Source organism: Ambystoma mexicanum, chromosome 8 (assembly GCF_040938575.1).
Source record: "Ambystoma mexicanum isolate Mex_15411 chromosome 8, UKY_AmexF1_1, whole genome shotgun sequence".
NCBI classification, from domain to species: Eukaryota; Metazoa; Chordata; class Amphibia; order Caudata; family Ambystomatidae; genus Ambystoma; species Ambystoma mexicanum.
The window spans coordinates 1629351330-1629375478 of NC_090929.1; the positions used below are offsets into that span (position 1 = coordinate 1629351330).

The window sequence follows — 24149 nt, forward strand, 5'->3', positions numbered from 1 at the left end:
CTAGAGCCATGTTTAAACACATAGGGCCTCATTAGGACCCTGGCGCTGCCCGAATGAAGGTTCCCTTACGAGGTTCCCGTTGCGGGAAACGGATCAGACGTCTGGTAAAACCAGACATCTTTTCCGGGTCCCGCGAGGGAAGAGGGAGGTAAGAACGTGACACTTGTAATGTGCCCGTTGTTACCTCCATCCTCATTCCCATTGAGCCCTATAGGGGCTCAAATGGGAATGGGGAATGGTTCCTGCAAGGAGGAATTACAGGGTCCTCCTACGTCGGAATGACCCGGTTATTCCTCCTTGCAGGAACCCGGTAATGGAGCCCGGTTTGGAGGCAGCCATGGAGCTAATAGATCCATGGCTACCCCCAAACTCGTAATGAGGCCCGTAATCCTGTATTACACAACATGGCTTATGTTTTAAAGGTGCCTAATGCTTAACCTTAGGGTAAATTAACTAGCTTTCATGACCATAAAACCAACAAACACTTGCATGGAGAAAGCAAGAACCAAAGAATACTGACAACTTGACCTAAAAACAGACATTACAACACTGACAATCTAGTTTCACTAAATAACTAAATCAAAACATATGTCATCCCTTAACCTATCAGAAAAAGAATTCCTATCGATATACCATTCTAAATATAAAAAAATCAGACAGAAGACAGCAATGATGTACGAACAAAATATGCTATAAAACGTGTTCAATTCCTCATCTATATTATGTCTATTGGGGGATTGTGTTTCTAAATCTAATATAGTTCTTGTTTCTTGTTGACATAAAGAAAGTTCTCGATTACTCCCTCTTGGACTCTTAGGGATACTCAGCATACCAAAATAAAACCAGCCAATTCACTATTATGGGCCTCATTACGACCCTGCCGCTCACGAAATGAAGGGGGCCGGTATTGGACCGGCCCCCTTCATTCCGTCAGGGCTGATTACGAGGTTCCCTTTGCGGGACCCGGATCAGAAGTCTGGTAAAACCAGATGTCTTTTCTGGGTCCCGCGAGGGGAAGAGGGAGGTAACAACGGGACACTTGTAATGTGCCCGTTGTTACCTCTCTCCCCATTCCCATTGAGCCCGATGGGGGCTCAAATGGGAATGGGGAATGGTTCCTGCAAGGAGGACTTACCGGGTCGTCCTATGTAGGAATGATCCGGTAAGTCCCCATTGCAGGAACCCGGTAAAGGAGCCCAATTTGGAGGCAGCCATGGTGCTAATAGCACCTTGGCTACCTCCAAACTTGTAATGAGGCCCTATGTGTTTCCTAGAGATGTTTGGCCATGGGGTAAGATTGGTCATTATTCTTTATTGCACGGATGTGTTGCAATATACGTAACTTAAATTTTCCCATTGTGCTTCCCACATACCACTTTTTACAAGTACACATTAGTACATACATTACAAACTCAGTATTGCAAGTAATATTATCCTTTATGTTAATTTGATGTTTTAACACTGGTTGTTCTAATGTGGTGCAGTTCAGTGCAAATTGGCAGGCTTTATATTTCATACATTTATGAAAGCCCTGACTGGAAATCTCTATCCATTGTGCCCCACATTGTTACCATTCTTTCTGTAAGAAACTGGACGCCAATAGATCTTTACAAGAGGTTGACCGCCTGTATGTTATACTGTGATTCCTAGGCAGGACCTTCTTAAGATTTTTTTCAAGTCTTAACACATGCCAATGCGAACCCATAATTCTAGTAATACTTTTGGTACTGCCATCAAAAGTAACAATGAAACGTGACTCATCAGATTTATTATCTTTGGCTGTGAGGATGTTGTTTGTGAAAAGGGGTTCTTCTCTCTTTTTTCCTCAAACTTTAAGATATGCTCGCTCAATCACTTTTTTAGGATATGCCTGATCTAAAAAGCCTCTCACAGTCCATTTGCTGTGCTTGTCGAAAAAGCCCATAGTGGAGCAATTTCTACGCAGTCTTCTGTACAGATTAGTCTCAATCTTTCCTTGTTGTTGTTTGACTAGAACATCAAAAAATATCACTTCTTTGTGACTGTGCGACTCTGTGAATTTGAGATTCAATGTATTGTCATTGAGAATTCCAACAAACTCCAGCCATTTACATTCCATTCCATATGATAAACAAGTAATCTATGAAACACAGCCATAGTATCTTATCTGTATACTTGATATTCTCCTCAGACCAAATCATAAATTGTTCAAACCAGCAGATACTCAGATTTGCACATGAAGGGGCAAATTGTCTATAAAATTGACCTTCAAATACAAAAACATTATTTGTAAGACATAGTTCAACCATGTTATGTTATGTTATGTGATCTTGTAAAGCACAACATACGCCAAAGGCATCATGGCAAGAATAATTTGAGTGTGCTTAAGAAAATGTAGGGATCTGGTATTCAAATAGAACTGCCATGCTTTCAGACCCATGCTGTGACTAATTGAAGTATACAGCGATACCACGTCCATAGTGGCTAGCATGTAATCATCTTCCCAAGGAATTTGATGGATTTTACTAAAAAAATCTGTAGTATCACGCACATAAGAAGGAAGAGTTGAGACAAAGGGGTAAAGAACGTCATCAATTAGTTTAGTCAAATTTTCCAACAATGATTCTACCAATGTCATGATTGGGAGCCCTGGAGGTTCTTTTCACACACTTGTGGATCTTGGGAATAAAGTATATTGTAGATGTTACTGAATTTCTTTTAACTAAGAATTTGCAAACATCTTCGTCCAACAGACCTTCCAGTTCCAGTTGTTCAAAAACTCCAAACCATAACAAGTGGCATCATGCAAGTGTCTATTTGCTTCCCACTTGTAGTCCTTTCAATTCAGAACGACCACATTTCTGCTCATATCGAGGGTTTAATGATTCATGAGCAGGAGTTCTTACACCATTGACAGGTTTTCAAAAAAGGTGTGGTCTCATATTCTCTAGGCTCATAGTAACTGAATATGTACAAAGACCATCCAAGCTAAGGTGAGAAGTGTACTCTACTACACCCTTCCTTGGGGAGCTGCCGGAGAAGTTGGTCTTCCCCCAACTGACTCAACACATTGAATTTGTTGGTTGTTTACATGACCATCAATCTCGATACCGAGCATCCAGGGGCACATGAACTGCTCTCCTGAACACCCGTGAAGAATTTCTTGCAAATCTTGACTCAAACTTTTTTGCTGTTATCATTCTTCTTGACCTCTCTTCCGCCTTTGACAGGGTCAACCATTCTATCCTGATAAAGTGGCTCCAAGACACTCTCGGTATCTCAGACCGGGCACTGGATTGGTTGACCTCCTTCCTCACTGACCGCCCTTCCCAGGTGCTCCTGGGCTCCTTCTCCTCCACCACTCTCTCTACATGTGGTGTTCCCCAGAGCTCTATCCTCTTGCCTTGGCTTTTCAACATCTACCTTGCGCCTCTTGCTCACCTGATCTCTGCCTTCTCTCCTCATTTCCAGTGTTACGCAGAAGACACACAGCTCTTTCGCAAGCTCCCCTCTTCCTCTTCTCCTTCCTCCTCTATCATCCCTGACTGTCTGTATGCTATTCAGTCTTGGTGCACCTCCAATGATCTCTGTCTTAATGCCAGTAAGACAGAGATTCTTCCTATCGGTACACCTGCTCCCCATTTTCCTCCTGAACTTTGGCCGCCCTCAATTAGCTCACCTCCCTCTCCTTCCACTGAGGCCAGAAACCTTGCGGTCATCTTCGATTCCTCTCTCTCCTTTATTCCGTACATCTTGGAGAGCGGCGTAACACAAAATGTGAGGGCCTCCCACCGCCAGTGGGCCCCCTGCTGGGCATGGGCAGCATGGGCCCCCCTGCGCCGCAGGGGCTCCAGGGGCCCCCGTTATACCACTGATCTTGGACCTTGCCAAGAAGGCCCACTTTCAACTTCATCTCATTAGAGGCATTCTCCCTTTCCTCACCTTCCCCCAGAAGCTCAACGTTTCTAGAGCTCGGGTCCTCTGGAGGCTGGATTACTGTAACAGCCTCTTCATCAACCTGCCTCTTCACTCCATCCTCTTCAACTAATCCAGAATAGAGATGTGAGAGTTAACCTTTGCCTCAAGCCCTGGGAACATATCTCTCCAGTTCTAAAATCTCTCGACTGGCTCCCGGTTGCTGCAAGGATCAAATTCAAGACCCATTTCATCATCCAGAAGGATGTCTGGGTCCTGGGAACACGCTACCTACAGCTCTCTCTTACTAAATACTCCCCTTCCAGATCCCTTTGATCTTCTTGCTCCAACTCTCTGCGGATCAAATGTTTCTCCAAGCAGAGGGCCGGGGGCAGATCTCTCTCCTCAGCTGGCTCCCTCCTATGGAACAGTCGCCCCTCTCTCTCCATCTTGAACCGGACCACCTCAAGTTCTGCAAACAACTCAAGACCTTTCTCTTCTCCTCCTGCTTCCCTCTCCACTCATGCTAACCATCCCCTCTGTCACTGAGATTGACAGCCTTGTCCCTCAGGAGTCCATTAGGGCCCTGGCCTTCTGCCCAATCGCCACCAGTACCCCATGCCCCCCTGCACTGCCCTCTGGGACTGCACCCGCCTGTGGGGTGGTTTGCCTTTGCCCTGCACTTAACTGTTGGGTGGTAGACCTTCCTCTTTGCCTGGGACGTCTCTGCCCATGCACTTACCTGTTGCCTCCCTAATGGTCACCCCTGGCATTTACTCTCCTGGGGGACCCTTATTGCACTTACCCCCACCACACCCCTTTTTTCCTTTTTCTCTTTTCACTGCACTTGCACGGTCTGAATGTCACACGGCCTCATAGGACCGCTGTCCGTTTCTATTTATTCATTGGGCCTCATTACGAGATGGGTGGTCGCAATGGAGCTATTAGCTCCATGACTGCCTCCCATACCATGCCCGTGTCCGGTCTCGTTCTATGGAGAGTTACCGGTGTAGTCAGACCCTGGCAGGACCAGTAAGCCCCCATTGAACAGACCATTCCCCATTCCCATTTGAGCCCCCATAGGGCTCAATGGGAATGGGGAGGGTGCTAATAACCGGCTCGCGACTTGCAAGCCCGTTATTAGTGCCCTGGTCCCTTAGTGGGACCCGTAAGAGATGTGTGGTCAGACCACACATTCCTTACGGTCCCCACCAAGGGACCTTGGAATAGGGCGGTAAGGGATTACCGGCACCGGTCTCCTTACCGGTGCCCGGTATCCCTTACCGCCCACCTTGTAATGACCCCCATTGTCATTGCTTATTTGCTCCCTTGTTCCGTTCCCTTTTGCCTTGTGGTGCTTTGAAACACAGGGGGCCTCATCACGACCTTGGCGGTACGGGGTAAACGGCGCCGTAAAAGGTACCGGCGCCGTTTACCCCGTACCGCCTCATTATGAGGTCCCCTCGCAGGACCCAGGAAGTAACGCCTGGTCAAACCAGGCGTGCTTACCGGGTCCCGCGAGGGGAAGAGGGAGCAAACAGCGGGCCAACTCGTAATGGCCCGTTGTTTGCTCCCTCTCACATTCCCATTCAGCCCTATAGGGGCTGAAATGGAAATGGGGAAGGACCGGGTCCTTGGAGGGAGGAATTACCGGGCCTTCCGAACTTGGAATGGCCCGGTAATTCCTCATTCTGAGGACCCGGACCCTGACGCGATTTCGGCGGCAGCCATGCCGCCAATAGCGGCATGGCTACCGCTGAGGTCATAATGAGGCCCAGGGCCTCATTACAAGGGTTGCGCTCCCGTAATGAAGGGTGCCGGTACGGACCGGGAGTGCTGATTATGAGGTTCCCTTAGTGGGACCCGGACCCGACGTCTGGTAAAACCAGACGTCTTTTCCGGGTCCCGCGAGGGGAAGAGGGAGGTAATAACGGGCCATTTGAAGCAGATCTGGAACTATGGGGTAATAAAGGTTCACAGCACGTCAACTACTGAAATGTGACCTTATTCTGCACAGTGGGTGGCTGTTGCTGAATGCCTCTGGGTACATTTAAAAAGCGCAGGGGTCTTTTCCATCCACATGTACAGCCCATCAGTAATGCGTACCCAGCCAAGATGCTAGGACCAGTCATAATTGCCCCCTGATGCTTTATTTGTGTTTCTTACGCATGGCTCATTATCCAGGCTGCATTATTGCAGAGCATAGGCATAGACGGTACTTCAGTGCAGTATGCTGGGAGTGCGATGAGTCCGCTGATGCTTCCTGCACCTCGTGAGCCTGGGTTTAACTCTCGCACCCCTGGAGAATAAGACCACACACGGTCACCATTCTTTCAGGGCCACATTTAAAGGGCCGGTCTGTCCGCCCAGTGCTTCAAGTGGCATGCACAACTGAGGGGGGCTCTTGGAGGGGTGCTGCCTAAAAGCAGTTGTCAGGGCCATCGTAATCACTTTTGGGGCCCTGGGCACGGACATCCTTGGGGCCCCCTCCACCAAACCAAACGAATTAAGGGATCAAGAATAATAGTCGCACCACCCACCAATTGCGCTCACAACCTACAGGTTGATATGCTGTCTCGCAGCATAATGAGCACGTTTACTCCCTTTAAGTCCCCTTACCTTTGTCATTCTTGCTCTAATCAGAATGATAAACAAGTAGCATTTGAAGACCAACATTAGCAGTCTACAAAGAGGTTACTGCTCTGGTGCTAGTACTAATGCAGGACACAATGTAAAAGGTACATGTCACCCATAATAGACAGAGAACTCACATTAGCTGCCTTACAGAATGCAAAAGTGCTCATGCATGGACAGAGTAAACCAATTGGAAGGAAGGAGAACGCTACACATACCGTAGCATGGATAGTGGATGCAGATTAGAAGCTTCCAGAAAGGTGTCTTTATCCAGACAGATTGAGATTAGAAGTGGGATATGGTTTTCAAATAGTGTTGCCATTAGATATCAAAGGAACACATGCCTGTGGTGTGGGATATGAATATGCTCACTATTAAAGTGGAAGCAACCCTATAGCCAGTGAAACCATGAATAAGGCTTTTATGAAGATCATACCATGAGAAGCAAATCACTATGAAGGGATGACAATTTTGAAAGGTTTAGGGACTGGCAATATAAGATTAAATGAGATGACAAGGATCACACATTGGTTACACAATTCACATTACCAAACATGACCATTTTTTAAAAAAGTATTATAGAAGAAGGATTCTATGCAAAATGGGAATGGTTCTAGCTTCATTCTCTCCATCATCAAGGGAAGTATATAAGTACCAGCATACCAATCGATGTGATTTAACAAATGTAATCTGGGTTTGTCTTTTGTATTTTAAAGCTTTAAATACTTCCAAAACAATGGCTTGTGACATTTTCATTTATAAACATGCACAAGAACCTTTGACTTTTACCAAAAAGTTAACCGTTTTTTGTATCAAACAAGAAGACCTTGAAATATGCTTGCCTAAGGCCTGCAACATCTGGTACGCTCTCTTCTGTCTACCACCCCTTCCACTCAAATAGTCTACATAAGAAGAAAGATCGAGTAATGGGCTAAACGATGCCAGAAGCATGCAAGAAGGCACACCTCACAGAAGACAGCAAAGTAATGTAAGATATATTAGATGATTTGACCAGGATCACTGTATCGTCTGCTGGCAAAGCCAGGATACAAGCATGAACGCTTTCGTTCCATAGTCTTGAATTTGGATACTTATTCACCTCTTAGACTAACAGTTTATACCATTGTTGGAGGCGATTGCCTAGGTTTTACAACACCTCATCTGAACAAACCAATTTCTAAACCTTCACCATACGGATGACAAGTTAGTTTTTATAGCATTCCCTATCTGGTACAGGTACATTGCTGATACCAGCAGATGTTGTTCTGCAAAACCAAGTACATATGCAGGCAGTTTTATAAACTTCAGACATAGGAAAGGCTCAGCCAGCCTTGCCGGAATATGATATTCTAATTTTGTTTATGAACACATATCTCTGCAATGGGTGCTTCACACACTGAGCTAACTTCTGAACCATTGTCACACTCAATTTATCAATGTGCATTTCACTGTTGCCTATTGCACTTGATCAACATAATTCCCACAGGAAGGAAAGAATGCTACAGAGTTGTGCTGTAAAGAACACACAAACTATGTATACCACAGTGAACACAAAAGCAATACATGATGAAAGGCAATGGGATTAAGGACTCAGCAGCACCCCATAAAATATCCTGATGTGTGCTATTTAATACTGGTTAACAATGTAATCTTACTTCTTCAGATCAGGCAGCTTTTTTGGGGCCACCCTCCAAGGTGGGGGCCCCTTTTGCCCTCCCATAAAGACGTCTCTGGTTGTGGCCTAACAGGAGGTAGGTGGCTTAGGTATGTGCCGCAAACCCCCGCCATGCATCCCTTTGCATCGATCATCACCCTCTCACCCAGCATGCAAGGGTAATGATCCCTGCATCTCTTAGTTAAAGGGATGCCTGGCGGGGGTCGACCACCCAATTAAGGGAGAAAATGTAGGCCACTAGTATCCAATGGATTTTTTTGTAAAGTCTGAAGCTCTGCAGCTTTGACTTTTAGCGGTCTCATCGGCTGAGACTTTCACAGGACTTTAAGTAGCCTTGGCAGTTTCCCATCACAGAAACATTTTTCAGAAACTGACGGAGCTCCAGCCCAGCTAGCCCTTGCCCACTTAAAGCCCGTTTTCTGGCCGCATCCAACAAAAACATTAAAGTTCCCACTTAGGAATCCCGGTGTTTGATGCATGTTTGAATCATCTGGACGAGTTCCGCAGACAGAGCATTGGTCTTCATTAATGCCTTACGTTGCAGTGGTTTTCTTAATGTGTAAAGTATCTGTGACTATGTTAAACCCTTCTTAGCTGTGCTGTTTGGTCGCATTGTAAGTACTGCCTATATGCTAAAACTTGCCAAGGGAGGTGAAGATAGAAGAGGGATGGATGTAAGGAGAGAGTCACAGCCTGTAGATGTTGTTTCGCTTTTTACCCACCCATTGACCATCCTTGGTCATGCTAGCATTGTTGGCTATTCCCAAGGCCCAACTTGGAACTGCATCCCATCTGCTGTGCAGAGCTTAACACAGTATCATCAAGCTCTGTGGCTCCTGATGGAAGGGTCTGTTTTGGCTACTCTCAGGGCAATGTTTCAAGCACGGATCATATGCATTGTGAGCTGTACATGTATAATGTAGTGCTGTTAGTAGGTTAACCCTGTCACATTTGCTGTTGGGTGTGGATCTGGATAGGCAGTGATGCAATCTTTGGCCCAGGACCCTTTTCAGATCAGCAGCAGAAAGGTGGCAAGGCTTAGTCACGCGACAATGATGCCTGTGAAATGTCCAGCCTCATTATAGACCAGTCTAGTCCAAAGGATGGAGGCACCAGGCACAGGTCTCCCCTGTTGAAGTATAAAGCTGTGCCTTTGCGGAAGGAGGCTTGGCCAGTGGTGGTTCCAGTAGTCCTCTTCAGAATCCTGGCTCCAGTGGCTGACTGTTGAAAGGCTTCATATACTCACCTAATATGACACATCCTGTGTTCAGGGTGACCCCAGCCCTTCCACCAATAGGAGAGTCTGAAACAGTCAGACAACGGATGGCTGCTGGACTGCCAGCTCATATTGAGCAACTGTGACACCACTGTGCCTGGACTCTTCCCATATCCTGCCTTCTAGTTACTGCTTGGCTAATCTAAAGCCGTTTCTTCTCTGTTCTAAGGAAGCTTTGAAGGCGTCACCTCTTCATCAGCTTTTGTCAGACAGGTGAACGGACACTGCTCCAATGGTAAATTCAGAAGGTCTTCTCACTGGAGCACCATAAAGACTTCACATTCGCATTATAATCAAAACATCATTTACATTGAAGGCTCTTTTTTAGTGATAGCTTTCTGGAGTAACCATTGTTTCCGGCAAAAGCCTAATAAGTGTTGTGTTTGAGTAATAAAAAATGTGATGGGTGCATCAGCTTCTGAAAGGCCACACAAAGGTCCAGTTAGCTCCCCAAATCTGGGCCACCTTCGGAGACAAGTAAGTTGCACTAAAAACCCTCGCTGTCTCTTTTATTTTCACCAATCATGCTTATTTCTCTTACACACACAAAAGAGTTTACTGTTTTGTGAAACTTAGCATTTTCTTCACATATTGTATATCAATAAGTTGCATGCTTTTAAAAAATGTTTTTTGATGGTTTCAAGTACTTTAAATGTCTTATGGAGTGTATTGTAATGTATGTGATTTTATAGTTTTGTAAATAAAGTTTCCAAAAAAAAAGAAGAAAAAAAAATAAGTTGCATGTCTGTGTGAACAATGACTATAAACATGTGGCCTTATCAAATAATGTATTTAGTTTTGTGTCTTGAAAATAAGTTGTGTGTTTGGAGCTTAAGGGAACTGTGGATCTCTGTGCTAGCATAAGAACTTGGTATAGTCCATCAATTATGGGTATTCCTTGAGCTTGTTGTTACTCCTGCTGCCTTTGTGTAAGGTTCCAAGGGACAGAGCTCCTGCAGTCCCATTTTTGAAAAAGTTCACTTTTGGGGTGGGGGGTGGAGGGTTGGCACCCATTTGTACAGTGGAGCTGGATCCTGTTTTCACCCATTTGTACAGTTGAGCTGGAGTTAGTTTTCACCACTATTGTGAAGTAACTTCCCGAGATCCCCTCGGGTATCAAAGACTGGTGTCACTTCCTGTGACACGATTTTCTGTAATGTCATTGCTCACGATGTCAAAATTCCGCCCCCCTAAACTCAAGCCACCCCCCCCCCCCCCGTTTGGAACAATAAACACAACGTGGTTTCAAAACCCTACAATGCTGTCAACTATCATTGACGAATGAAATGAACCTTGAGCATTACTAACTAAAATAGGTGAAACCCGGATCCAGCGCCACTGAACAGCAGGGTTCCAACACCCCCCCCACACACACTCACCCCAGCCCAAAAAGTGTCTTGAAAGTACGTTTGAAATCACAGAAGACTTTTTTTAACCTAACAATACTTTGCATTCTGGTACTTGTTGCCTTCCATTTAAGAGTGGGAGGGGGAAAGGGGAATAAAGCTGTCATCAAATTAACTTAAAATATTTCTAGAAAAATGTATATATTTGTCTGGGTTATTATTTCATGAGCTCTTTTCAATTCACCTCTACAGAGCATAGTGTTCTTGAAAGCCAACCAACACATATTTCACCCAACTCGGACTGGGAAGATTCGTGGTCCAGTTCCCAAGTTGCAGACTGGTTTCACACCCTGGCTTCATCATGTAACTAAACTGTGTGAACCTGTACAAATCATTGTGACCCACTGTACCTTTTCTGCCAAAATTAGAAGTCCAGAGAAGTGATTCAGTTCACACTGTATACTGTCTCAAAAAATTCTCACTTGCGTTATTGCCCCACATATAATGATAAAACGAATAATCGTGACTTCATACATTGCAAATAAAAAAAGTTATTTATCTCTCTCCTCAATAATGCTAAATTATGAAGTAACTTCCCGAAATCACCTCGATCCTATGACACGATTTACTGTCATTTCTCTGCTCGCGATGTCAATACTTATGAAAATTCCCTCCCCCTAAACCCTCTAAACGCAAGTCCTCCCTAACCCCCCACCGCCGCCGTCACACGTCTTTTGCCACACGGCCGCGACAATCTTTGAACCGGCCCAGTGTTGGAGAGAAAGAGAAGGGGAGCTCCCACATAGCTCACTTGGTTAAGGTGCCTGCAGCTCAAGTCATACGATCATAACTCTAGACCGCACTAGCCTTTCTGCGTCCGAGGTCGATACAATAAAATAGTGCCTCTCTGATAAATAATAGTACTGAAACCTACACATTAAGTGCAGAGCGACAATATAGCTTGTTGTGTGCTTGGTGCTCAATATTGGCGTTATTGTTGAGTGACTGACGCATTTTTTTTACAGGCTTAAAAGTGAACTAGAAATCTTCAAAGATGAGGACCTGGATCAGGTGCACGAGGCTCTGCGTGCAGAAGTGGAATTTCTACAGATGGTATGCCATGTTCTTCAAAATATTAAGGTGTAATTCAGGTACAGTTGTTTTATTGACATAAATAATTGAGTGGTAATTTACTTCACTTTGCGGCAGTAACGGAGAAAAGGATATGCTGAGAGGTAAGGGGTAAAAGTAGGGGAGAGGGTGGTCAGAGGAGACTGGAGAAACTGGAAAAAAAAAATTAAGAACATCTGCCAAGTCACTTCCACAAATAATATGAGCACTCGGTGATTTCTGTCATGAAGTGGCTCAGAACCCTTTAATGAGTTCTGTAACTACTTGGGGCTGAGCACTGGCCTCCAGGCGGGGGCCGGGGCTTAATTGAAACGATGGGTCCCCTTGTGCTTGTTGCTGGGTTTTTATGGGAAAGTTAAGCTGTTCACCTCCTAAATACGACCAATTATAAAAGGCTCGGCAGTATTTGAAATACCATCCTTTAAACTTATATTACGCGTTTTTAGAAACTGCAATAACGCCAATTTGCTGCTCTTGGCCTCGTTCATAGTTCAACATAAAGTTTGAAGCGCAGTCATTTTATTTTAAGATCTTAATGGGCCAAAATAGGATTAACTGCACAGAAGAAAACAATCCCAGAATGTTAAAAAAAGTCTACGTACCGAAGGCTTTTCAGAGGCTTACATTGTACTTTACACTTTTAGTAATTACGCCCAAAGGGTCATCTATCAACTCGATTTATTGCAAGCCTCTCATTTTACTGCTGTTTATCTCAATAATTGGGACTGAAAAATTACCAAGAAACAGCAGATTTTGTTGGCCTGGTCGAAGTGAGTGTGAAATAAATGTAACAAGTTTGTTCGGCAGCAAAGGCATATTTGTCAGCTCTTGCCCTGGAATGCGAGTTTGCTTTTTTTGGCAGACTACACAGCGTGCATGTGTACAATGTTATTGATGTCCTGGCAATGCCACAGTCTGTAGAAAACTGGTCTGCAACTCTTAAATTGCCTCAGATCGGCTATGTACAAATGTGTTTCCGACCTAGTGGCCAAATCAAACGGTTAGTTGCCTTGATTTATTTTTTAGGCTCCCCAGCACCTGGCTGGAAGTGCTGTGCTTTCCAAGCAATGGACTTTTTAAAGACCTTTATATCCAACGAATTTCAGCAAAGATTTGAAGGCCACACTCCTTAGGAAGGCATTCAGTCACAAAGGCGCTTGACGGGCCACCCTCGCTTCTTGATCTCCACAATTTTCCGGGCTCACCAAGCAAGCAAGAGCGCAGATCTCAACTGGCCTCCACCTGCTCACAATGGACGGTGGTGGATCTTGTGAATTGGCAGTGTAGGGGCGGGCCCTTAATCATCTTCACCCATCTAAGAAGCGAGTACCTGTTTTGTACGTCAAGCAAGTTTTTTGTACAAACGCCCGGTAGGGGCTAGATGACCCTTTGGAGTCAAACTAACCCAAGTCTGCCTGAACCCCGCAAGCTGACACATTATATACATTTCGAATGGATTGTGTCCTCCCACGTATTCCTCATCTTGTGATAATTCGTTATCTCCAGCTTCGCTGCTTCGGAAAAAAAAATTCTCTGCAGAAGGCGCTGTGCTCGAGGTTGTGGCGTCGATTGTCCCTCGACGTACTCCGTACTCTGTCGACGTCACCGATGGTATAAATAGCTCGAGCCGCGCCCGTTGCTTCAGTTCCGTTTTTCCGATCGCTTCGCTATCGAGAACGGCGTGCTTCTATTTTCTGTGAAGAAAATGTCGTCATCTTCGACACCTTCGACACCCAGAACTGGGTTTAAGAAGTGTGCAGATTGTGGATCTAAGATGTCGATCACCGATCCCCACCGGATTTGTCTCTGGTGTTTCGGTTCCAGTCACCAAACCGACGACTGCGGGTCCTGCCAATCTATGACCGAAAAAGCTCTTCGTGAGAGGAGAGGTAAACTGTTGGTGGGGAGGGTGGCCTCAAAAAAGATTTCGTCAAAAAGACACAAGAAAGCGACTGATTCTAAGGAATCGGATCGCCATAGGCACTCAAAGAGATCTCGCTCTAGGAGTAGATCGAGACACTCTTCGTCATCATCGAAAAAAATGAAGAGGCGACATAGATCTCCCTCATCATCATCTTCTTCTTCAGAATCGACCGAAGAAATTCGTTGTCCGACTAAATCGGATTCTCCCAGTAAGTGGGAAGAATTCCGCAAAAAGATGATGGAGGTTTTCGAAAATGCGGCCCGACCCCCTCGAAAGACGCTCGAAAAAGCCATACCCCTAAAGTCGCTCCATTGGACGACAAAGGGATGTCCAAGGCTACCATGGCTAAGACCGGTAGCGTCGAGGAATCCAAAAAACCTCGACTCGACGTAAAGCCATCGAAGACTCTTCGAGAGTCGAGCACCTCTCCAGTGCCATGCAAGAAACACAAGTCGTCGAAGACTTCGACAACTTCGTCGACGCCCTCGACGTCGATAATTTCGATGCCAAAGCCAAATGCGTCATCAACGCCATTATCGAAGTCATCTTCGAAGACTTTGAAGACTTCGAAGATATCTTCGAAAAATTTGAGGGAATTGCCAATTCCTTTCGAAGCAGATGGAAGAGGAAGAAAGGAGATTCACTCCTTTGCCCAGGTCAGACTTTTTCAAATCTATGTCAGCAATCTATGAAGAGTCTGCTTCAGAAGATGAGGTTACTTCTTTGGGAGTTACTTATGGTACAAGACAAGTTCCTGAGGAACTTATTGACCAGGAATCTAGAATGAAAGACCTGAGTGATACTCTACATTCTGCCAGTGGAGTTGACACATCCCCAGAATTAGAGTTTGCCAAACCTGATCCTGCAGAGCATGCAGATGCTGGGTACAGGGGTCTTATGACCAGGGTAGTTGAATATATGGGTTGGGGTAATACTTCACACATTTTTGAACAAGATGACATGACAGATATAATCGTCAAGGGACCTCAGAAAGATCCTGTTCTCCCTTTCCACAGAGCCCTCCAAAGGACTGTGGAGAAAAACTGGGAGAAGCCAGAAACTAATGCTGCTGCAGATAGCACTTTTCCAAGAAAATATAGACCGACTGGAACGGATCCTGAATATTTGAATAAACATCTGACTCCAGAGAGTTTATTCATTCAGGCAGCATCTACTTCAAAACAAACTGCTTATCCAACTATCCCTCCAGATAGAGAGGATAAAAAAATTGATGCCTGGGCACGTAAGGTTTTCACATCAGGCAGTATGGCACTTAAGTCAGCAAATGTCACCTGTACCCTAGCCAGGTTTACCCATACACTGTGGGACTGTATTTCGGTGGCAGCTAATCATATTCCGGAAGGCGAGGAAAGGGAAGGCTTCCTGAATATAGTCAAAGACGGGAAGGAGGCAATGGGGGAATGTCTCCAGTCTGGACTGGATACTGCTGATAGTATCAGCAGATCCATGGCTGCAAGCATTGTGCTACGCAGATTTGCGTGGTTGAGGAAGTCGGGGTTTGCACCGGACATGCAAGCCAGATTTCTCAACATGCCCTTTGATGGCTCGAGGCTCTTTGGCAGAAAGGCTGATGAAAGCCTAGAAAAACTTCAGACCTCGAAAGTGGCAGCTAAATCACTTAGCGCCTCTTTGCGCCAGCCTCTAAAACCCTATTCCGGCTCATCTTCCTGGAGGGGTCGTTCTTTTCGATACTACTCCTCTTTTGGTAGAGGAAGGGGACAGGCTTCTCAAAGGGGAAAAAGAAACTTCCACGTGGAACACGAGGAAGAGGTGCAAAATCAGTCTCAGGAGCGGCATCTGTACCCTCAGCCACTCCTGCAGCCGCCTCCAAATCCATCTGAGACCTTATTACACAAAACACCAGTGGGAGGCAGGATCTGTAAACATCTGAAGGAATGGCGGGGCATTACCTCAGATGCTTGGGACCTGGAAACAGTAGCCCAAGGTTACTGTCTCCCCTTTCTAAAAAGGCCTCAGAATCATCCACCGGGAGCCAACTCCGCCAAATTTCCAGATCCACTCCTGTTGCAGGAAATTTTAACCCTGCTAGAGTAAGGTGCCATAGAACCGGTACCTGTAGCGGAGAGGAACTGGGGTTGGTACTCCCCATATTTTCTCATCCCAAAAAAGGACAGAGGACTGAGACCCATCTTGGACTTGAGAAATTTGAACAAGTTCTTCAGGAAGGACAAGTTCAAGATGGTGACTCTTTCTCAGATCTTTCAGGCTCTCCAACTCCAAGATTGGTTGGTATAATTGGACCTTCAGGATGCTTACTTTCATGTGCCAATCCATCCAAAGCACAGAAAGTTCCTTGAGGTTCGCGATTGGCAATTCTCCTTATCAGTTTTCGAGTTCCTCCATTCGGGTTGACCTGCGCCCCAAGGGTTTTCACCAAACTGTTGGCAGTTGTGGCAGCAAGTCTCAGGAGAGGAAGTATTCGCATATATCCCTACCTGGACGACTGGTTGATCAGAGCAAGTTCTCCAGAACAAGCTCAGGAACATCTTTCGATCACCTGCCACTTCCTCCACAAATTGGGCTTCTCCCTCAATTTCAAGAAGTCCCACATGATACCATCCCTGAAACTCCTATTTATCGGAGCAGTCTTGGACACTTCATCGGGAAAAGCCTCGCCTCCCGAAGTGAGAGCTTTCCACATCCAGCAGATGGTAACAAAGTTTCAGAATGCCCAACATCTACCGGCCTTCGATTTTCTCAGGTTGCTCGGCCTCATGGCATCCTGCATTTTCCTAGTACCAGAGGCCAGGTTGAGAATGAGATCCCTTCAATGAGCACTCAGAACTCAGTGGTCCCAGTCCTCAGGGAATATGTCGGATCTTCTGCAAGTCCCGAGCGCAGTTGCTCAGGATCTTCTATGGTGGGCTTGCAACGACAACATTCTCAAGGGAGAGTCTTTTTGGCAACCATGGCTGGAGATAACGGTAGTGACGGACGCCTCACTCACGGGGTGGGGAGCACACACCAACGATCTGACAATCAGCGATCGTTGGTCTCCATCAGAGTCCAAACTACACATCAACCTGTTGGAGCTGAGGGCAATCAGACTAGCTCTGAAGGCCTTTCTGCCCTCTGTACGGGGAAAGAATGTCCTGATAATGACGGACAACACGGTGGCCATGTACTACCTCAACAAAATAGGAGGAGTAGGGTCACTGCCATTGTGCAGAGAAGCAATGCAGCTCTGGTTCTGGGCAATACGGGAAGAAATCTCTCTGTCGGCAATTCACCTAGCCGGAGAGAAGAACACGGCGGCAGACGCTCTGAGCAGGCAGAGCACGGTCTCTCACGAGTGGGAGCTGGCTCAGGAAGTCCTTGTGGAGATCTTCGCCCTTTGGGGAATCCCTCAAGTGGATCTGTTTGCCACCGCGATCAACCGGAAGTGCGATCAGTAATGCTCAAGGGAATTTCCTCAAAGAGGAGCTCTGGGAGACGCATTCGTAGTGGAGTGGAAGTTTCCACTGCTGTACGTGTTTCCCCCAGTCCCTGTGATTCCTCAAGTAATCAGGAAGTTGAGAAAGTTCAGGAAAACCATGATCCTAATTGCCCCGGATTGGGCCAGGAGGACGTGGTACCCGGACCTTCTAGACATGTCCATCTGCCCTCCAATACATCTTCCGCAAAGAGAGGATCTTCTCTCGCAAGAGGAAGGTCGGGTTCTCCATCCAGTGGTCAAGACACTCAACCTTCACGCATGGTTTCTGAGAGGTTGAGATACAAGGATTGGTATCTTCCAGATGACGTAATGGAAATCTTGCTTTCGGCCAGAAGACCAGCAACAAAGTCTTTGTACAGATATCGCTGGAACAGGTTTAGTAACTGGTGCAAAGACAAGGATGTGGACCCTTTTCAGTGTGGCACCCCAATGGTGCTCTCTTTTCTACCACATCTAGCTATTCTGGGGCTCCAGCTAGGAACAATCAAAGGATACCTTGCTGCGCTGTCCATTTTCAAGCGCTCCTCGGAAGAGGTTTCATATTTCAAAATACCGTTAATAATTCAATTCTTAAAGGGGCTTACTAATGTATACCCTCCAGCACCTTTTCATGTACTAACTTGGGACTTAAATTTAGTATTACAATTCTTGACTTGCATACCTTTTGAGCCTCTGCACTCATGTCCAATGAGGCTTTTGACTCTAAAAACTGTCCTCCTTGTGGCCCTATCATCAGCCCGCAGGGTTAGCGAACTTCAGGCTCTCTCATGCAAACCACCATATACTATTTTTAATAAAGATAAGGTAGTCCTTAAAGTTAAACCTTCGTTCTTGCCAAAAGTAGTCTCAGACTACCAACCTTTTATCCTCCTCCTCATTTGAGCAAAGAAGAGGAGAGATTACACAGATTAGATCCCAAAAGGGCTCTTAGTTTTTACATCTCAAGGATGGCTAAATTGAGACAAGATGACCAAGTGTTTGTGGGTTATACTGGCCATAAATTAGGCTTATCTGTAACTAAACAGACCATTTCCCGCTGGATCATATTAGCCATAGTTGAATGCTACAGATTAGCGGGAAAAGAACCACCAGATGGGCTTCGTGCCCATTCTACAAGGGGAATGGCTAATTCTGCGGCTCTAAAGAGGGGAGTCCCAGCAGCAGATATTTGTGCAGCTGCAACCTGGAAAACAATGCATACTTTTGTTAAACATTATTGTTTGGACACTGCCTCCTCTAACAAGGGTTTCTTTGCAAAGGCAGTTCTGCATTCTGTCCACGAAAACTGAAATTAGTACTCCCGCCTCCAAAAATGGATACTGCTATGGGAGCCTATCACAAGATGAGGAATACGTGGGAGGACACAATCCATTCGAAGAACAAGTTACTTACCAACTGTAACGTTCTTTCGACTGGATGTTCCTCCCACGTATTCCTCATCGACCCTCCCATCCTAGCCCATCCTACCCCACAGTACAGTTTACGTTTTTTACACTTTCCTCTCACGAAGAATGTATCGGTCATGGGACATGCCTGGGTGTTCCTCCTATATATATATATATATATTTCATCCAAAAAACAGAACTGAAGCAACGGGCGCGGCTCGAGCAATTTATACCATCGGTGATGTCAACAGAGTACGTTGAGGGACAATCGACGCCACGACCTCGAGCACAGCGCCCTCTGCCAAGAATCTTTTTTTCCGAAGCAGCGAAGCTGGAGATAACGAATTATCACAAGATGAGGAATACGTGGGAGGAACATCCAGTCGAAAGAACGTTACAGTTGGTAAGTAACTTGTTCTTCTGCAACAGTTAAAACACTCCCACATATATTGCAAACCACCCGCGCATGTGATTGGTTAAAACCTATAAAAAGAAATCCCATCTTTCTCCAATTCTACCATTCTCATTATCTTAACGACCATGTTCAGCTCATGTGTAGAACACACCTCTTTTTAGGTTTTGTCCGTGGTAGGTCATGACATCGTCACACAGTTAAACATTTGTGTACACACATCATAATTTTCAAGTCCCAGCTGGTCTGAGACCTCTTAATCCTAAATGTAATTTGCACATGGTTTGCATGGATACTTCAAATGACATGAGAGAGAGCAGAATAAAGAGATTCCCTTTGAACTGTCGATAGTCATCTTATTCACCACTGCCTAGTGGCGTCTTTAGAAAATTCTATTTTAACAACTACCAATTTAGCATGCATTGCACATCATGAAAACTATTGAAACACATGGAGTATCTGTCAACCCTAGGCTTAGGCGTCCTTCACTCCATGTTTATTGTTAGTCAAAAGCAACATGCACTTAAAAAAGATTAGATCCGCCTTTGCGATACTACCAGGCCATAAAAACCCTGGCTGGTTCATTAGCTGATTTGACCATGTGCTAGGGTCGTTAGTTACTCATTTACCATTCCTCTGCTCTCTGAAACTCTGCAAAACCAGTTTCTCCAAGTCATTTAAAATTAATCTCATGAAAAACCCTCACTGACAATTTTTATCCATTTATAAAAAAGCCCACTCCATGTAAATGTATCATTCCCTTTGCACGTATATCAGTGTGCATGCATGTTTAACAACTGTCATGTTGTGTTCACAGTGGGTTATGTATGACCAGTCCCTTTCCTCGCATGCGCATTATAAAACTCCTCGCTGCTAATTCTCTAGGCACATCATCACACATTATATCTGGATTGTGTTTTATATTTCATTTGGTGGTTTTGGCATTTGTCTTTCTATGTGCATGCAAATCCAATGTGTGTCAACTTGAACACCAAGTAATACTAAAGCAACATATCCCATTCACTTGTAACTATACTATATACATATCCAAAATGGTAAGATTGTGCTAACTAGCACGTGCAACATGTACCCCATCTTCACCATTAGGACCTTTCCTGACCACCCCAACAATCCCCCATATAGGTACTCCTTTAACTAATATATCATGTTCCTGTTCTTCAAAACCACCTTCTTGGGAAAAACCCTTCAATCATCACTTAGATTTGTCCCAACATGAGCATACTCCACTGCGGAAACATACCCCACTCGTCCCCCCACCATTTCCCCAATCTTCCTGCTGCTCCACACAATCATCCAACTTGGTGGAAGACACAAAACAGCTTCAATCTGAGCACCCATGTGAGATGAACAGGCAGTGGTTCTAGCTTTGGACAAGGTTACAGTAATCATGGCCTCTGCTTTCGGTACCTGGGCAGAACAGTATCGTAAAATCAGTTCACAAGAGCAAAAAATAATAAGAAAAAAAATAAAAATAGATAGGAAATGGTTACAGCAAAACTCCTCATAGATGGCATCCAAGAGAAATTGGGGTCTAGCCATGGGTCAGTTGTGATTCCTGCCTCCTTTTCCATAATCACTCTGAGCTTATGCAAGGCAGCAAAAGTCTGAGTCAGGGACACATTCTCTGAATCATTGGAAGGCACAAACGTGCACATGCTCTCTATCTTCTGACCTATCCCTCCCTCCATAGCTGTTAGGAGATCAAGAATGTACCTATTCTGTAAGGTTATACGCCTCAGAGCCTTAAGTTCTTCTTTGATGGCACTGAACGCTGATTTGGATGAATTAACAAACATCAAGAGTTCATATCGGGTCACATGGAGCCACTTGCTATTTGCTGAGGCTTGGACTCCAGGCACCAGGAAGGACGTGAAGAAGGTCTCAGTGTGACTAAATAGCTTATATTGTTCATGAATGTCCACTAGAGCTTTTGATGATTTCGCTGCAATGTAATTGGAACGCTTAGTCCGTTGCAATCGTCCTTTCTTCCCATGGTCGGATAGCGTTATTGATATGTCCATAGGTGATGATGAAAGGGACATGAGGAGCACCAGGGACAAATAGGGCACCGAAGTGACTTTGGGCATTGGGCAGGCTCAGATCAGATGTACTTTGGGAATGACAAGAACTGACACATGTAGTGTGGTGAAACTGCACAAACCTCGCCAGGCTGGAAGCAACTCCCTATAAGCATATGAATCGCAAGTCCAAAAAAATTTCAGGCACGCGGCTGTACCACCAGCCAGGTCGATGATGCCAAATGTGCAGCTGCAGCTCCCATTCATGCCAACAGGCTCTGTGCCATCGCCTTTGAAACACAGAGAAAAATGGGTACGTGTCTGTACCTTACCAGGTTGTACTGGCTACTAGAGCCATGTCAGATGCTGAAGATAACTTTGCCACACATTTGCAGATTCTTGAGGACCTCACAGATTCCCCACTGTGGAGCTACCTTGCTCACCAGAAATGTTGCTGCAGATTTAGCATCAGGTTGTACGCAGGGACCAACCTCAAGCCACCGGGTGAATGGACAAACAATTACTATAAGGTACCAGTAATTGTTACATCTCGTGAGCATGTAGCAAAATCAATGTGGAGCTCCCAAAATGGCCCAGAGGGCCGCGACAGAACTCCCCTTACGGACCTCATGGTGTTTCCAGGATTGAATTCCATACAAGCTACACAGTTTCCTATGAATCTATGTACCTGATCCTGGAGGTGTGGTATACACCATTCCCCCTGGAGGTCTGCTGCAATTTGCCATTCAGAAGTGTGAAATGGGGAATGTAGTTGCTCTAGAGTCACAAGGAGCAGTTCTACAGGCATTACTGCCTTTCCTGTAAGCTCCTGTCTCCACAGAAAATCTGTGGTCGAGAGGACACATCCTCTCTTTGCCCAAAGCTCCTGTTCCTCTTTAGGTGCTTTTCCTCGCATTTCTATGAGTTGAAGCACCAGGACTGCAGTATATGCGGCTGGCAACTGTACCTGCTGGAACATGGCTTCCATTTACTGGGAATCTATAAATGGCAAGGTTGCGGTTTCCGTCACCGCCCTGTCTGCGGCATCATTTCCAAGTGCTATGGCATTAGTACGATTAGTATGCGCAGCGCGGTTTAATATGACTGCTTCTGTGAACAGGGTTAATGGTTCGATTAGTCTGGATAGAAGCACAACATGCTGGACAGGGGTCACGTCAGATCTCCTAAACCATCATCTCTACCGCCTTGATAACCTTGAATGTCCCGTGCAGGTTACATAAGCAGTCAGAATAAATAGTGTCTGCCCTCCCCTTACCCATCTAGCTCCTCTATAAGTGCTAAAAGTTCAGCTACTTGCGCAGAGTAATGTGAAAGCAACTACTTCTTCTGTCTGACCCGGTATTTTCCATCCACAAGGCCCACAACGGCTGCACCCGTATGCCTTTCCTCAGTGTCCTGATTAATCATTGAGGACACATCAACAAACAGTACCTCACCTCCCTATGAAGCAGCCTTCTTAACACTCATCCTTTCTTCCTCTTCTCCCTCATATGTTGCACAATCATGGACAATATCATCAGGTTTCACTGGTTCAGCTTCAAATGTTACAGGATTGTCTAGGTGACACCGTACGAGATGTAGCTATGCATTTGATAAAATAACCTTGTACCCTAAAACTCTTGGAAGAGTCAAAGCCGACTTTTCCAAGATCACAAAAACTGCATGTTCCACGCACAATGTCACCAGGCAACCCAAGGCAATGGTTGAAGACTTTTGAATTGCAAAAAGCTGCTGCCAATAAAGCTTTATCACAAGTTAACTATCCCTACATCACTGGGTTTAGGAGTCTGCTATAGCATGTCAAAGATTTATGGCCTAGCGATGTTTGCTGGATCAGGACCACTGTTATCAACTGCCCATTCGAGCGAGAAAACAAATAAAATGTTTTTTTTTAATTCAGGGTTGCCAAGACCGGAGCATTGCTAATTGCAGCCTTGAGTTCCTGGCAAAATGTCACCATCTCTTCAGACCATTCTATTAGATCCTTCAACTTCTGAGCTTTCTTGAGTGCCTGCCATAAGGGCCTCATGTAACTAGAATAGTCAACGATCAAAGATCTACAATAGTTATAGAGTCCCAAAAACATCTTAATTTGTTTCACTGTGACTGGCTAAGCCATATTCTGAACTGCAGTGGCTCTCTCTGGCATTACCTTCCTTCCTACGGGCGATATGCTTGCCCCAAAAACACTACCTCTATCTGGCAGTACTGCCATTTGTCTTTGTCCACTTTGTACCCCTTCTCCGCAAGCAGGGTGAGGTATACGTGGGAGGACACAATCCATTCGAAGAACAAGTTACTTACCAACTGTAACGTTCTTTCGACTGGATGTTCCTCCCACGTATTCCTCATCGACCCTCCCATCCTAGCCCATCCTACCCCACAGTACAGTTTACGTTTCTTACACTTTCCTCTCACGAAGAATGTATCGGTCATGGGACACGCCTGGGTGTTCCTCCTATATATATATATATATTTCATCCAAAAAACAGAACTGAAGCAACGGGCGCGGCTCGAGCTATTTATACCATCGGTGATGTCAACAGAGTACAGAGTACGTTGAGGGACAATCGACGCCACGACCTCGAGCACAGCGCCCTCTGCCAAGAATCTTTTTTTCCGAAGCAGCGAAGCTGGAGATAACGAATTATCACAAGATGAGGAATACGTGGGAGGAACATCCAGTCGAAAGAACGTTACAGTTGGTAAGTAACTTGTTCTTCTGCAACAGTTAAAACACTCCCACATATATTGCAAACCACCCGCGCATGTGATTGGTTAAAACCTATAAAAAGAAATCCCATCTTTCTCCAATTCTACCATTCTCATTATCTTAACGACCATGTTCAGCTCATGTGTAGAACACACCTCTTTTTAGGTTTTGTCCGTGGTAGGTCATGACATCGTCACACAGTTAAACATTTGTGTACACAC

General features: G+C 45.3%; 1 protein-coding gene across 1 annotated transcript in view; it reads left to right on the forward strand.

Moving 5' to 3' along the window:
- CCDC172 (coiled-coil domain containing 172) overlaps positions 1–24149 on the forward strand; it is a 1280439-nt gene that overhangs the window by 1066008 nt on the left and 190282 nt on the right. The window contains exon 7 of the mRNA XM_069612213.1: positions 11851–11938. Within this exon, the coding sequence (XP_069468314.1) occupies positions 11851–11938 (88 nt within the window). The remainder of the gene's footprint in view (positions 1–11850; positions 11939–24149) is intronic.